This window comes from Chanos chanos, chromosome 2 (genome assembly GCF_902362185.1).
Source record: "Chanos chanos chromosome 2, fChaCha1.1, whole genome shotgun sequence".
Lineage (NCBI taxonomy): Eukaryota > Metazoa > Chordata > Actinopteri > Gonorynchiformes > Chanidae > Chanos > Chanos chanos.
Window position 1 is genome coordinate 1,648,854 of NC_044496.1, and position 16,802 is coordinate 1,665,655.

A 16,802-nucleotide genomic window follows, 5' to 3' on the forward strand; every position below is an offset into this window, starting at 1 on the left:
TGAAAAAGGGTCATCTTAACATGAAGTGATTTGAGGCAGATATATGAGTGTGTGTGTGAGTGAGAGAGAGAGTCGGAAAAGAAAGTTTCATCCTCCAGGAAAATCAGGAGCCTCCAGCCGACTCTGACACACGTCACATACAGAGCAGTTGTCTTTCGATTAGGCATTACTGCCACCAGTAAGACACTGCAGTGCCAGAACTAAACCAGTCTACCTTCACATCTCCCTCTCCTCTCCTCTCCTCTCCTCTCCTCTCCTCTGGCCAGGAGAGCTGGGGAGAGGAGGGAGAGGTGCGTGAGAGGGTCTGAATACAGACACGTCAGAGAGTAGACTCCAGCACTGCCTCAGTGAGGCTCACGACCTCCTCCTCTCCTCCACCCCCCACCTCCTGGCTCCCCTGCTTTTGTTTGTTTTGATTTTGTTCCCAGAAGTTTGGAGGAGGAGGGTACTGAGGGGAAGGGAAGAGAAGAGGTTTTTTTTGGATTGAGTTCGAGATCTACTCCTGTCGTTAGCTTGATTTCAGTGATTTTTTTTTTTCCCTTCAGGCTCCAGACTCATCGAGATCCAACCTCTGTGGTCCTAGCGCAGCCTCAGAGAAAGATTAAACATTCAACCATCTCCCAACAGCAGAACATACCTGGAGATCTGCCACATTACAAATCTCATGATAGAAACACACTTTAGAGATTAAGGAAACCGCACACAGACGTGCATCATTGTTGCATACCAAACCATCAACAGTGGATCTTAACAAACGTGTGTGTTGAGGTGACTGTAATTTCTCTCACCGGTCAGACAGTGGAGAATAGTGTGGAAAGACGGCTCCATCGGTCAGTCTGAGTTTTTTTTTTTTTTTTTAGCAGCTGAAGTCTGTGGAGGCAGCAGAATGTAAACACAGCCTTATCAGGGAGGTCGATCAGGCAGCAGATTACTGGGCCTGAGGGCAGGAGATGCCGGCAGAGAGATCTGATCAACCCTTAACATGTCATTTCACAGTCACAGAAAGAAGCGCCTGCAGGACGACAGCCGAGGAGAGGCACGTCCACTGTGTCGACAACGCAGACAACTGTCCCCTCAAATCACGTTTCCTTCCCATCATTTCTAAGAAATATGATTAAACGTGTCTCTGTGTTTGACGCCTGCTCTTCATATGTGTATCTTCCAAACTTAATGCTCAGCTCATTTTAACTTTTTTTTTTTTTTGAACTTCATCTGTCGTCCCTGTATCGAAGCAGTAACAAAAACAATTGTGTTTATTTTTTATGTTCCATTATTTTATTATTTAAGATCCTCAAACACTTAAATATTTCATTTTCTGTACAGAGAAATGCTTGTAGAAATTGCAAAACATCAAAACAGGTCAAATCCCAGGCTTCTGTCACTCAGGAGACTGATGTCCACTGACATGCCACAGGTTCTTTTGTCTGCACAGTGACGGTAGGTGACGTCTTTTCAGCGTGTTTAAGTCATTCTACAGGACTATGTATGGTTCAGTAAAACATTAGACCAACACAGACTCATCTAAAATCGACACTGTTGTCCTAAGTCACACAGTGAAACGTTCCATGAAGTGATTTTCTGTACAGGGACGGCTCTGTTTCTATGGTTATCATTCATAAACCTACAGTGCACAACATTATCAGCTCATCTCCTTCAGGCACAAAGGCAAAGCATGTGGTGAGGGTCCATGTTTAACACATAAACACAGTGGATTCATTTGATACATAACACAAGACCTCATAAATGTCCAGTCAGGCTCCAAACAGGCTGCGTATTTAACAAACTAAAAACAGGTCATTTAGGGACGAAAAGTAACTCAGAGGGAAAAACAAAACTTTCAGTAACATAATGAGCAAAAACGATGAAACTGTTTAAAGTAAACAAGGTGACACTGAGGAGTACCACCAACTCTGATCTCATTAGTTTCCCCTCATCCAAACAAACACACACACACACACACATATACACACGCACGCAAGCATGAACGCACACACACACACACACACACACACACATACAGTTCCAGCTCACATCTCAACCATTACATGGACTAATTGTATGTTTAATCAAATATTAAATAAAAATTTCATCACAGGCTGATGAAATCCCTCCGTGTTGATATTGTTGTAGTTTCTGCTAAATACATCCTCAGTCCAAAGGGCGAGCCAGAGCTGGACGAGCGAGTGAGACGCCTCTCAAGTGTTTCTCCAAAGTCTTTGCCTTCATTAAAGAGGGAGGGGGGAGTCAAACAGGGAGAGTCTCCAACAAAGCAGTAAGGAGTGGGGGGGCCGGGGGTCGACCAGAGCTGTTCAACACTCACTCCACTTCATTTAACTACTTGATCCCAAAAACCTTGTCTTTTCTCTGACGTCCTCTGTAAATATTTGAAGTGTGATGGTTACAACAATACCCTGGGCCTGGCAGGCTGAGGATGGCAAACAAACCCCACACGGACCCACTGTTTATCTCCAGACTCAACAAGGCGACATTTTGAGCACCATTGAAATGAAACAAAACAAACAGGAAGAGTTGGACAGAGACAGAGAGTGACAGAGAGAGAGAGAGAGAGAATGAGGAGGGGTAATACAAATACCCCTAATATCATCACTGAATGTTAGCTTGAGATGACGGACAGAAGCCATAGATAGCTCCACTTTAAGCTTGACGTGCAGAAATCACCTGGCAGCTACACAATGAACTGTTGTTCCACAAAAGCAAAGATCACAGTCTCTGTGAGTGTTTGTGCCAAAAGCCTACTCGGCATCGCCTCGCGCCCAAATGCTCCCTGAGCTCGAGAGCGAGATGACAACAGGAGCAGCCTGCGGCCAGTGAGTTCTGCGTGGCCTTGAAACGCGGCCCTTCAGCCTAACACGAGGAGAAGCGTGGCCCATAACAAAGCCAATTCGCTCGACAAACACGAGGCGTTTGAAAATGAAAACCGTGAGTCAGTGCCTGTCATTTCTCTCTCTGTTCTGAGGTCGTAGTCCTCGTCTTCATACAAATCGTCCACGTCTGCCTGGTCTGAGGAAATCGCGTGGTCCCCCAGAGAGCACAGTTTTAACATGTTCTCTTTGACCACCTCGCAGAACGGTCTCTCAACGCCATCACACACGCATCGATTGAGCAGCATTCCGTTCGGGATGAAGAGCATTTGCTGAATGGTAGTTTTACATTTGGAAGAACATTTTCTCCCGTTGAAAAGCTGTCCACAGTTGGACAAGTAGGCTGTCAGCGTCTCGTGGCAGCTGGGGTCATCCTCGCACCGTTGGCGAGCTTCGGTACACCCTATTCCACCGGCGTCACCCGGATGCTTCCGAGGAAGACACGGTTCGATCGCCCTTTTGGCCCTTCTGCACTCCACATCCTGCCCGCAGTCGCACGTTTCAAGATCGGGTCCACTGACGGTCTGGTTCAGTCTTATTAACGCGCTGATGCAGTGGCTCGGACACTGACGCCTTGTCCCTCTGATGTTCCCCTCACATGCCGTGACGTACTGATCGTACGCTAGTTCACAGTCTCGCTCCTCGTGACAGCGAAGTAAGGCCTGCCAACACACAAACTGGGCATTCAATGCCACCAGTAATGAGAACAGAATTGGCAGAGGATGGCACCTTCCCATGCTTGGAAGCTTTTACCTCAGGCACACTCGCTCCGCAAATGAGAACAACAGCGCATTAATTCAGTCATCAACTGACACATGGAGGTGTCTGTAAGAATGTATAATCCTTATATTGACATAAGTCCTTGGTGGCTTTCATAAAACCTCAGTTTGTCCACTGGCGGACCAAAGAGGCCTGGCGTGACCCTTTAAATGACAAAAAAGTACCGCAAGGTTAGGAAACAATAAAAATCAAAGCTGACAGGCGGAAAAGTTTCGCCAACGGCATCGAGACACAACGAAACATCGGTTAACGGATTTCCTCGGCGACAGTAAAATCCTCCTTCCTAAAAGCATGATGAACTGGAGAACTTTAAAACTTATCCATGCAGTCGGCACACAATCCACGCCATCGAATTCTTCACCGAGAAGACTTCATGTGTGCCTTAACGTTTTCGAAATGTTTCCTCCGATTGCTCTAAGACACAACCATATTCTTTCTCGGTTTTTCATATTATTTTGATTATTTAGGTTCTCGCGCTCCGTTTCGTTGTAGTCTCTCCCGCTACGTGTCTTTGTCCCCTCTTGCAGTTACGCTTCACGCTTCGTTAAGCATTTCTCCACAACACCCCTCCTCCAAAAACAGAAAAGAAACTTTCTCTCCTCCTTCTCTTCATTTGGAATTCTGCAGCGCGATTGGTCGTAATTGGGGAGTCAGCGGTGGGATACATTTCCATAGCAACACTCTTGCCAATCCGTAGTCAACGTCACATACAGGATAAATAAAATGTTTATAAATTTTATGAAACGAGCGCGCTGTGTGGTCTCTCTCTCTCTCTCTCTCTCTCTCTCTCTCTCTCTCTCTCTCACTCTCTCTCTCTCTCAGCGTTCGATTACAGAACACGTGAGGGTTGAGGCACACACAAAACTCTCTGTCGACATAACGCATTCCACTGATGGGAGCTCACATCTGCTAGCCACCTCTCCAATTTAAAGACCAGAAAAACAAATCTGTTTCTCTTTAGCGATAAACCAAGAATAAACCTCTTTTAAAATCGACGTCAGAGTTTCTTCTCCTTACCCACAGAAATAACTGCCGTCCTCTTCCACCCCTCTCCTCTTTATTCGGCGTGTTTAAATCTCTTATTGATGGGAGAGAATGAGGACAATAGTGTTTTCTGGCCCGTTTCACCCCCTTTGTGTTAGATTGGCCATGCAGTGGCTCTGTGTCTTTCCTGCCTGAAGATCGTTTACGCCCTGAATCCTATCAATGGGAAAAGGTTCAGCATCGATATATTTTACAGCGCTGTCCTTTCACGGTGCACTCGAAAAGTGTCGATAGACCCAACGTCTCAGCCATTCAAATGGAAACTATATAGAGGAGATAAAGCAACGAAAAGCCACAGCGTCTCCATCAGAGTTTGGTAATGTAAAAGAAAAAAAAAGTTTAACGTTTAGACCGCGCGCAGAGAAAAAGAATAGATATAAAAACGTGACCTCGTTTGCAAAGCGTCCCGTGGCCAAGCGAATGACTGTAGCAGTAATAATAATCATAATAATACCACATTCAGCAGTAGCAGCAACAAACAAACATGCAAACAAACAACAGCAACATCGCTATCTGTCAGGAAAACGCAGAAAGGGTATTCGATGTCTGGTTAAGCAGTGGACATGGAGAGGTTGGACTTTCTTTTCTGTGATCAAGAACTTTGACGTTCCACTCAGATTTTCTTAAAACCGAAAAGTGCACATTCAACCCTAAATCAGTTTTATGTATCAGCATATTGGCACAGTACACCCAGAGGTATACGATATGGTCGTTAGGTTTCCGTGTCTTTTTAGTACTTTTGCATTTTAGCCTATAAAATGCCACCTGAAGCTATTGCAGGAGGAAGACAATGAATGCAGACATAAACATTAATCGTCTACAAACTATGAATGAAAGCAACTGATTGAGCGAACAAAAATAGATTAAAAAATAAAGATCGATTCTTTTTATAAATAAAACTTTTGATCGCATTTTTTCTCTCCGTGTGCGTCGCAATTCACCTTCCTCACAGCTTGTCAAAACACCTGCGCAAGAAAACGCAAAGCATTGTTTGTGTCTCCACCTGCTGGTCAAGAGTGTAATCGCAGCTCAGCAACGCTTTTCATCAGGACACCTCAAGGCAATGGAGCACGTATCATAAAAATATGTTTATTATAGTTTCAACAGTCCATCAAAAATCAAGGAAATCGGCAAAAAAACCACTTGAGAGATAGGGAACAAGAGAAAAGAGAAGGAAATCACCAGACAGAACAGTTGTTTTTAGATAAATAAGAGCGTAGGGTTGACACTGTCATGTTCCTCGGGGGCAGTAAAATGAAAGGGACATGATACCCTCGTGGCATCGGTCAGGTAAATCTCTGTGTTTTAGAGAGAGAACATGAGGGACTTATATTGCTTTTTTTTTCTTTCAGAAAGCCTCCTGAACTCTTAATAGACTGAATCATCCAGCCTCTGTGCAATTCGGTCAAACTTGCATCCTTCTTTTAAACAACACTGAGTAACACATCACCTTATTATTAGATGTCTCAGTGGCTCCATGTAAACAAGAATAATAAAATGAAGATTTTTTTTTTATGGCAATTGTTACAAAGAACAATGTTGATCAGAGGACAGGAATACAAACACACATTGGGTCAAGTGTTCTCAGACTACGATACTCAGTCGAGGCAAAACGAAAAGACAGGAAGAGGAAAAGAAAGAAAACACAACAGACAGCACTTCATAGCAGAGAGACGACACCAGCACAACACAGCAGCACTCATATGACCAAAGGGCTTAGGCATCTGGGGTCAGGGGAGGTCTGACGTTAAGGGTCAAAGGTCATATGTTAAGGCTGGCACGGGGGCTTACTGAGGAGCCACAGAAAGTCGATATAGAGAAAGAGAGAAAGGTCGATATAGAGAAAGAGAGAAAGGTCGATATAGAGAAAGAGAGAAAGTCGATATAGAGAAAGAGAGAAAGGCCTGCTGGGGACAGACTGCAGAGCAGAGAGCGAGTACATTTAGACTCGTAACATGACATTGTCTCTGTTACGCGGATAAAGCCCTCCAGCCAAGCCTGCAACCAGCCTATATATGTATCTATACAGTAGGCAATTTGTTCTTTTTTAACAGGGGGGACGGCCCAACAGTCACTGACACTACTCTATAGAGTATATAGGAGGGATGGCAGGTTAACAAGGGGGATGCATTTTGGTCATTTTACTAATAAGGGGGATGGCATCCCCCCTCATCCCCCTACAAATTGCCTACTGTGTGTGTATGTATGTGTATATACACACACACACACACACACACACACACACTAGGTGATATATATGTATGTATGTATACATATGTATGTATGTATATATGTATGTATGAATATATGTATGTGTACACACACACACACACACACACACACACACACACACACACACACACACACACACTTTATGTGCTATATATGTTATATGTTTGTGGATGGCATTTTATGCCACTGCACCTGAATGTGTCGAGGGCGTCAGCGTGAAATCAGATTTAAAGTGTGTTTGAGTCAATGTTTGTTTGTATCAGTGTATGCATCCATGTTTCAGGACTCCACGGGGATGGACGGGTGTTAATGTTTTTGTGTGTGTGTGTGTGTGTGTGTGTGTGTGTGTGTGTGTGTGTGTGTGTGTGTGAATGTAATCAAAGAGAGTGGGAAAGAGAGAGACAGAAAGAGAGATGGAGAGTTCACATGAGAGAGCACTTTTCAGCAGACTGTTTGAGGTCGCCCAGAGTGGCCTGGGCCTTGTCTTTCAGATGGTCTATATCCACATTCTGGATATTGGACAGCTGGCCCAACACTGACTGTTTGTGGGCTTCCTCCTGGTTGTCTTCAGCGATCATCTTGGCCAGTTCAGTCGGCAGTTCCACATCGTCCCCTGCTGCCTGGATCTGTGTCTCATCCAACTCATTCTAACAGAGAGAGACAGACAGAGCAACAGATAGACAGACAGACAGACAAAGAGACAGAGAGAACAACAGACAGACATGCAAGAAGACAGACAGACAGACAGACAGAGAGAACAACAGACAGACATGCAAGAAGACAGACAGACAGACAGACAGACAGACAGACAGAGAGAACAACAGACAGACATGCAAGAAGACAGACAGACAGACAGACAGAGAGAACAACAGACAGACATGCAAGAAGACAGACAGACAGACAGAGAGAGAGAGATTCTAGGCTGTGTTGAGCACACCATTTGACACCTTTTTTTTATTGTTGTTGTTGTTGTTGTTGTTAGTTCTCTCCATTACTTTGATATTTATGACATGTATTTTCATAGAAATGATGTGATTTGGCAACACTGTACTTATTAAAGACATGTCAGTAACTTTGCATTACTGAATTGAGTGAGAGGAAGCACCCGACATTGATTAGACTGTAAACCTAGTCCTGAGGAGTGACTCCAGTTACGCCGGCAGTAAAGGCCAAAGTAACAATACTAAATATAGCGGCAAACAGCAATGAAGGGGCCAGCAGGTAGACAACTGATCAGAACAACCCCTAAACCAGACGCCAGTCCATCACAGGCTGTAATGAGACATTGATACTCAGTGTCACAACTCTCTCTTGATGATTTATGCCAAATTTTATGGTTCCACAGTCAGCAGTCTAGGACTAGTTCACAAAAGTAGGTTTTTCAAAAAATTCAAAATATATATATTTTTTTCTAAAATCCAATACATTGGATGAATCTATTCAATTCATCCTGACCCAGGGATTCAGGGGAAATAAGGATCACAGCTGCAGGACACAGTTCAAAAATTAAAAGCAAAAATGTGTTCTGAAATGTGGCCTGTTGGTGGCGCTACAGAGAATGTTGGATTGACCCAAAATCTGGTGCCTGGATACCTTGGACTGTGCTCTATGAGGGTGCCAGATTCCACCAAAATCCACCCAGGGCTTTTATAGCCTGCCATAGAAAACCATTGAAAAACGATAATACCAAGATGGCTGAAAAAACCAAAAGGCCGACACAGCGGGATCCTAATTTCCCAGCTGGAATCCTTTACTGTGATGATGCACAAGAAATTTGGCTGAGATTTCTGCTTTGGTTCCAAAGTGTTAGGCTTTTGAATTTTTTTCTCTGTTTTTCGGTAGAGCGCCCCATGTGGACAAATTTCATGAAACTCAGTGAGTACCCAATGTTCCACCTGGCAATGAAGTATACAAGGTTTGGCGTGACTACCACCAAGCATTGCTGACATACGGCTCACGTCCTGTGTTGGTGTCTTCGCCATCACATGTCATTGGATGACAACACCAATGTCGTTTGCCCAAGCAAAATTCTTTACAAAATTTTTGATCAGAACCCTCTGTAGATGATACGTACCAAATTTAGCAGTGATAGGATCAACGATCTAGGCCTATTTCGCAAAAGTAGGTTTTTCAAAAAATTCAAAATCCAGAAATCCAATGTGGCAGACTTTAACAGTAATGGAAGCGTTCGAATTGAGATGAGCCAAGGGTTCAGGGAGAAAAAGATCACAACCCTGGGACAAATGGCTCAAAAGTTATAAGCAAAAATGTACCTTGAAATTAGGTGCTTGGCCGCTAATAAAAAACTCTACCTGTTCAAATAGAGCTAAGGAAACACAGCTGTCCCTCTGGTGTGTGGCATCTACACGAACTGCTATATATGGGCCACTTTGACACAGAAGAAAGAGATAATCAGTATTGAATAATATTAATAGTATTAAAGAGTGAAATATGACGTGTGCTTTTTCGCTCCGGCGGAGAGGATGAGAGCGTGTGCTGTACCTTCGGCAGTCTGTATTTATCTCTGAAATGGGTTCTGACTGTAGCACGCTCAGCCTTCCGCTGGGCAAAGCTGGCATCGCGCTCTCGTCTGGAAGAAAGAGAGAGAGAGACTGGTGAAAACGTTCTTTCCTGTAAGAGAGAGAGAGAGAGAGAGAGAGAGAGAGAGAGAGACAGAGAGAGAGAGAGAGCGACAGAGAGAGAGAGAGAGACAGAGACAGAGAGAGAGAGAGACAGAGACAGAGACAGAGACAGAGAGAGAAAGAGAGAGAGACAGAGAGAGACAGACAGAAAGAGAGAGAGAGAGAGAGAGAGAGAGAGAGAGAGAGAGAGAGAGAGAGAGACAGAGACAGAGAGAGAGAGACAGAGACAGAGAGAGAGAGAGAGAGAGAGAGAGAGAGAAGGGTGAAAATGCTCTGCCCTGTAAGAAACAGAGAGAGACTAGTGAAAATGCTGTCAGGAGGCTTACAGGCTAATCTTACTATCTCAGTAATGTTTACATCATAAACTACAGATCCCACACATCTCTAAGTCACATGTCCATCCAGATTGATGGGTTTGAGGTCCCTGTATCACAAACCATTTCAAACATGACTCGGTACCGGTTTGTTAGTATAAGCCAAAGATGGGCCAAACTGATCTGGAACACAGCCGTGTCTGTGCTGGTCCATTCGCACTGTATCACAAAAGCAAGTCAGACAACACAGAACGGTCTCACCACTGATTTTACAGATTCAGTGTCGTGTGTGAAAAGGGACATGGTGACAAAAGTGTGTCAGTACTTGGGTTGATCACTGGGTGGACACCGACTGTCTAATGGTGTTACAGGGTGGACTGACCAGAGAGGTGACTGACTTGGACATACTCTCTACAGAATAACGAGAGATTTGACATTGTTAGAGTGCATGCATCTGTAAAGTATGAGAAACAGCTGATATAGAGCAAAAAAAGTCCATTTTACATCTACCAAGCAACTACACTGTGATACCCGATAACTGCAGTATTATGCTGGCAGCCAAATTGGATGGCCAAAGTGGTATAGATGAAGCAACAACAACAAGTGCCCGCGGAAGAGTTTGTCTGTTAGTGTTTGTCAACAGAAGAGTTTGTCTGTTAGTGTTTGTCAACAGAAGTGTTTGTTGATTCAACATGTTTGTCCTGCTGGCTCGTCTGGAATTGTGTGCTTAGTTTGTTAATCTCATTTCTCTCTCATAATCCGAAAAAAATCTACCAACTGTGCATGTTGGACAAAGTTCTGACAGTCGATGCCATAAATATAGATTTATGGCTTTAAAACACAATAATATTAATTTAATATCCCATATAATTGTAAAAAGAAAGAAAGAAAGAAATACACGGAGGGTAACATCACAGCTAATATTTTTGGAGATGACATCTCTACACTCTGCTTAATCTGGAAATAAACCAAGAATTTTTCTCTTTATTTCTCATGTACTACCAACAACTGGACTCGGTCTCAGGCCAGGTTACTAATACTCTATGCACTTTCATACGTTATAATATAACGTACTGATATTTCCGCAGCGCGTGGAGCTGTATGCTGGGCTCGGTGGTCAGGGGCCAATAAACAGGCAGAGGCCAGTCCTGACTGGCTCGCCGCGGAATCCAGGCCAGCAGAAGGTGGGTGAGCAGCGGTAAGGCCTCGGGCTAGAGAGAGGCTACGTCGGGTTTCCAGCCCAATGAACCCCTGCAAGACCTGCCCCTCCACCACCGCCCCCCCCCCCCCCGCCTTCTCTGTCTCGAAGAGACCTGCGTGCCTGGTGTTCATTTCTACTGCTGTTACGTTTTTACATTTCACGTGCACACGCCCTACTGACGGCTCTGCTGGGCCGTCATTATTGAATAATGAAAGAAAAAAAAAAAACGATTCCATGTCAATCTGTACAAGGGTCTTATTTTTTCAGTGTTTTCCAGTTTCTAATCCCGAGTTTTATGAGTCTGTAGTGACCAAACCCTTTCATATCTCATTCAGAGGCCGTCACACTGGCGAGAAGATGCACGGTCAGCGTGAGCGCAGGTCGGGAAAGCACGAGAATAGATTATTTTTTGGATTTTTGTCAAGCCTGCACGAGACTTCCAGCAGAGGGCATTTAAGAGTGTCAACCATGGACGGAGAGGTTTCATGTGTTCAGAGGCTGTTTATTGACCCCCGCCTCCTCTCTGACCCAGATACATTAAAATGCATACGGTTAATAAATATACTCGGTAGGTCATATCAATTTTGTTTCCACGTCACTTTACAGGACCATAGAACATAGAATGGAACCAGTTCCAAAGGAACCAAAATAAAAAAATCTCTCCTTTCTCCTTTTAAACAAATTATCAACCAGTATTTTGGTCATCCAGTCCTTAATCCACTGTCGAAAATCAAACGGTGTGACCTTACCGCCTGACATACTAATGAATGCTAGAGCGGTGCATGTAGTGATAATGTTAACGCGGGTTCGTAATTGTGCAGTTTTGTGTTACCACGACGGCAGAATGCACAAGCATGTGACCCGTCACGCCACGCGCCTCAACGTGTGAACGAACGCTAAACCCGTGACATCCACAACGAGAATTCCAAAGAGAGATCCTTAATGAACCCGTGATTTAATATCTCTGAGTGCAGATTTTGTCGTCAAATAATTACTCCATCTAAATCTCTATGAGAATATACTCAGGATTTAATTAAGTTCCGAAACCATGTCCGGCCAACGTGCTTGCATGACAAGTTATCATTTACTGTAGTCATTCGAAACGTTAGGCTATACTGTGAAACAAAGAAACACAGAAAACCAACCAATAATAACAAAATATCTGTGGCCTTTACTTTTAATATAAAAAAGGAAATGAGAAAAAAAAATGTGATTTTGCCTGGATCATCTCAGGTCAGAGTTTTCTTTAAAGCCTCTGATAACTAATAATGAAATGCTATTTTTGGCTCTTCGCGCCACCTGCGAGTGTAAGCCGGAGCCCCTCTGCGAGTTTGATGAAATTCGATGTAGGTTAAATCTCTCCGGAGAAGACTGAGCGCAGTAACTGGGTGGACTTAGGCTTCCACTATGAAAAAAGTACAGACACCACTAAAGTTGTTTCGAGCGAAACACATTCCATTTGCACCGTCAGTGTGGTGCACAATTTGGCATAATTGTGCCTGATTGCACATACAGTTAGATACAGCTCTGTCTATAATGTGGACCCTATGCTAAACAGTAAGGAGCCACTTTCGGCCCAATTATACTGAGACTCACACTGAACTGGAGAAAAAGAAAAATAAATGAGATGAACAATTTAGGTTTCCTTTCAAAACTTTGGAGTTTTGAGGGTTTTAAAAAAAATCCGAGTTGAACAGTTGGCGTCCGCGAAACATAACTATTAATTCAGGATCAACGTAAAAACATATGTGTGAGTATAAAAAAAATGAAAAAAGGGCGTTCTGGGGAGTAAGTCGGGACAAAGGCATACCTTTAAGACGAGAGGGGTTTACTCTTGCGCTGATTTGACCTTGATTCATTGGTGCTGCGGGTTTACAAAGCTCGAGGACCACGTCTGAGGACCACGAGCATCACGTTTGAATAAAAACTACGAGCATGTTTTGCCTAAATAAATCTATAAAATAGAACTGCGCGTCTGTGTGGCCAGAAACGAGGGAAATGTCCCTGAGCGAGATGAACAGCTGCGGGCGCGCAGAGCGTAATAAGCACTGATGCGAAAATATAGACATCTTCCGCCTGTTTTTGCTCGGCAAACAGAGCCCTTTATAAGTCTCATAAATTACAAAAAAAAAAAACCCTGAAAATTAAAAACCTGTTTAACAATAATAAAAACATACACGCGTACAAAAAAGTAAAACTGGAAACGCCTGCTGTGCAAAGACTCGAGTCAAGTCAAAGAGCGATCTTACTTCTCTTCCTCTAACTGCTGTTGATATTGTTCAAACTCCTCTTGAGTCATGCCTTTTGCAGCCGCCTCTGATTTTTCACCCTCGGATTTTTCTTCTCCCAAACCGCTGGTTAGGTTCTTCAGCTGCCCCCCAACCATGTGCTTTACCATAAAAGCCATTGTGTTGCTCCTGAATATTCCTTAACGCAAGAAAAGAAAACCCGCTCCGTTTGGGTTTATCTGAACTGTATGTAGCTGTTAAGTTCTCCAGAGTACAAAGGGAAATCCAACGATTGAAATCAAACCGACTTCAAACTGTTTCTAACGGTCGTTTGTAAAACGGAAGAGAAGTTGTAGTGATTTCAGCACCAATGCCAGTGAACAGCTCCGCTTCTGAAGGTTTTGTCAGTGGAAAGCGGCGGATATCTTAAACCTATAAGTTTGACGGCTCACTCTACCCAACTCTGTTTTCCCTCAGTCAGTCCCAGATTCCCTTTTCTGAATCTCATGTAGAGCCGGATTAAACGCTCTCTTGTAGGATGAGACGGGCAGAGATGGTATTCTGTGATTCGTCGTCTGTTAACAGCTCATAGTTGACTCAGAGGCGCCTCTCACATTCAAAACGAACTCGGGCAGCGACAGACGCACGTGACATGTCAGAATTTGACTCGCAGTTATTTTGATGCCTGTGAATCTTGAAGGTCTGCTTATTTAATTTCCGTCACTCCAACGAAAGCTATGTACAACCAAGAGAGTGGTGATAGTCAAAGTTCATGGTGTCTGTGTATGAATTAGTCATCGCTTCTGTAAGAGACATACTAGCCATTCGCTTAGGTTATAAACAAGCGAGTCATCGACGCTCCTGAAAACTGCCTTTGAACACAAAGTGGTATGTAGCTAACGCTAAAGGAATATTTCAGCGTGCCTAAATAAACACCAGTCTCGTGCGAACACCAGTGATTTGCAGCTCTTCGTTGCTGTAAGCCAGAGAGAGATCTTGCATCGTGTTAGGTTTGACACATCTGGGATAATCAGATGCACTTTCTGTGGCTTTTGGACAAAGAATGTGCACGTGTATGAATGTGTTATGGGAGAAAGTGATAGTTGAGTTAAAAATATTCTTAACAGTCCTCTTTACAATAAATAAAATATACATTGTGAAACTGCATATGCTCAAAAACATGTCTCTTAAATTGGAGAATCAGATCACACATAACAACAATGGTCCAATTTAGCCCTACTGAGTAAACACTATGTGTGTGTGTGTTTGTGTGAAATCAAGTGCAATTGTATTAGCAGATAAATTAGCCGTTATTTCAAACAGAATTCTGAGGCTGAGTCTCTCTGTAATTCACGGCAGCTAAGGATAGAGATGATATAGCTATTTCTGCCTCATTCTTTCACTCTCTCTCTCTCTCTCTCTCTCTCTCTCTCACTCTCTCACCCTCACTCCCCCAGGACTGAATCATCGCCAATCTGCTCCATGAACAAACAGGTCTGTCCAGGCTCTGGGTGAGGCCTGCGGCTTCCCATCTAAAGAAATATCCAGTTTTTTTTTTTTTATTTCATCGCAGAAGCACAGCTGAGGTAAATGCAGTGTCTGCTGCACTGACTGTGAACAGAGGGTTTGTCTTTCGATTTTGAGTTAGACGACTTTATGATCTTAAAAGGTAACATCAATTCTAACGGTGAAATCTCCGGGGACACTGTGACAGTCACCTCGACTTTTGCTTCATGACCGAAATGTTGAGCCAAATGGGACAAGATGCAAAGCGTACACACACACACACACACACACACACACACACACACACACACTACGCACGGACGCATGCAAATTCCTAACATACATACAAACCCTTATATAATCTGAATGCTTGACTGCACCCTTCACAGACAAACCCCAGCAGAGAGCAGAGATCCAGGCCCCAGCTGGCTCTGATGCAGCCTGGCCTGTCTGTGTGTGTGTCACCGGGTGTGTTTTCGCTGCTCACTGAGGGCTTGACGCGTGTCCTCACGACCACTCTGAGTCTGGATGAGTAGGTTAGTGAACTGTGGAAGGAAACTCCTGCACTGGTCCCGTTTCCACAGCCAGATACGCAGAGCTGGGGGGTAAATCTGTTTCATATTACGACATTTTATTCATGGCACAGAGGGGTTCACGTGATTTTTTGGTTGTTGTTGTTGTTGTAGTGCAGGCATCTCCACAATATTTTGTTTCTCAGTTATCTCACTGCGCAGAGTGTGCCTTAGAATATGCAAAAATGATTTTCTTTCCAGAACTGTCAGGACTCTTGGTGAACATGACCAGGGGTCTGTGCTCACAGGTAAAATGAGACTTTTTTTTACTTACATGTGATTTAAAGCAACAGCCCCACTGCAATCCATTTTGAAATGCGTGAGAGGAGTGGGAACGGCATGCGTGCATACCGCACACTGAAAACCATAACCGCGGTCGCCTCAGGAAAGATTAGTCTCCATGGAGATACACATTAATTACCTGTGAAGACAGTCAAGCTCATGTGAAAGGCATAAGGTGTGTTACATAATCTGGCACAAGACTGGTCCACACCAGCCTCCCATGGTCTCACCCCCCCCCTCACTCCCCCCTCCCTCCCTTCATCTCTCGTTCTCTCTCACACCCTTCCTCTATCTCAACCCCCCCCCCACTCCCATTCTCTCTCCTCTGCCTGATCCCGGCCTGAGAGACAGAGACCTGCACGGAGACTCCAGGGCAGGTTGTGGCTGAACGAGGCCCAGCCACTAGAAAACTCTCTTTCCACTGAGTTCCTGCAAACAATAGACAGAGAGAGGAAAGGACACACGGAGGGTAGAGAGACAATGTCGGAGAAGGTGGCACGAGGACAGTGACAGTGTGCCTGTGTGTGTGTGCGTGTGTGTGTGTGTGTGTGTGTGTGTGAGGGAAGTCACTCTGAAGTACACAGAGGCACAGAAGTAATGGGTGGGGGGGTGTAGTTAATGAGAGACTGATCACGGACATTTGGGAAGGGAATGTGAAAGTCAAAGAGCTTAGAGGAAACAAACAGAATAGAATAGAGATGCATAATTACAGGCCACACGCCGAGAGCAGCCCTCAGTCAAAACACCCAGTGATTGTGAAGGGCACAGCTTCTGTGCCAATGGAACAGAGTCAGTGGCACCGGCTGAGTGGGTCACTCTAACCCCTCTGACAAAGGGCAGAGAGAGACATCGGATGCTGTGAGTCTGCCGTATATATACAGGGCGCTGTGAGTCTGGCGTATCTATACAGGATGCTGTGATTCTGCCGTATATATACAGGACGCTGTGAGTCTGCCGTATCTATACAGGACGCTGTGAGTCTGCCGTATATATACAGGGCGCTGTGAGTCTGCCGTATATATACAGGACGCTGTGAGTCTGCCGTATATCTACAGGGCGCTGTGAGTCTGCCGTATATATACAGGACGCTGTGAGTCTGCCGTATATATACAGGGCGCT

At 44.3% G+C, this 16,802-nt stretch overlaps 2 protein-coding genes across 2 annotated transcripts; both read right to left on the reverse strand.

The window, feature by feature from the left end:
• Window positions 1-87: 87 nt before the first annotated feature.
• Window positions 88-3,619, reverse strand: LOC115829393 (growth arrest-specific protein 1). Its single transcript, XM_030793494.1, has 4 exons — window positions 2,953-3,619; window positions 638-645; window positions 215-271; window positions 88-123 (listed from the first exon to the last, which is right to left on the reverse strand). Exons 1-4 carry the CDS (start codon window positions 3,617-3,619, stop codon window positions 88-90), a joined length of 768 nt encoding a protein of 255 aa, XP_030649354.1.
• A 3,741-nt stretch (window positions 3,620-7,360) lies between these two features.
• On the reverse strand, window positions 7,361-13,502 carry cplx3b (complexin 3b). The gene is made up of 3 exons (XM_030766676.1): window positions 13,345-13,502; window positions 9,441-9,528; window positions 7,361-7,585 (listed from the first exon to the last, which is right to left on the reverse strand). The coding sequence occupies exons 1-3, from the start codon at window positions 13,500-13,502 to the stop codon at window positions 7,361-7,363; spliced, it is 471 nt and encodes a 156-aa protein (XP_030622536.1).
• Window positions 13,503-16,802: the final 3,300 nt, after the last annotated feature.

Bases quoted from the DNA above. Each gene is read 5' to 3' on its own strand.
- LOC115829393 (XM_030793494.1), bottom strand. From the start codon at position 3,619: ATGGGAAGGTGCCATCCTCTGCCAATTCTGTTCTCATTACTGGTGGCA. The intron at 124-214 runs GTAGACTGGTTT...GACGTGTGTCAG, and splicing joins GAGGAGAGGGAGATGTGAAG to AGTCGGCTGGAGGCTCCTGA.
- cplx3b (XM_030766676.1), bottom strand. From the start codon at position 13,502: ATGGCTTTTATGGTAAAGCACATGGTTGGGGGGCAGCTGAAGAACCTA. The intron at 9,529-13,344 runs GTAAGATCGCTC...TCTTTCTTCCAG, and splicing joins CAGCAGTTAGAGGAAGAGAA to ACGAGAGCGCGATGCCAGCT. The intron at 7,586-9,440 runs GTACAGCACACG...TCTCTCTGTTAG, and splicing joins ATAAATACAGACTGCCGAAG to AATGAGTTGGATGAGACACA.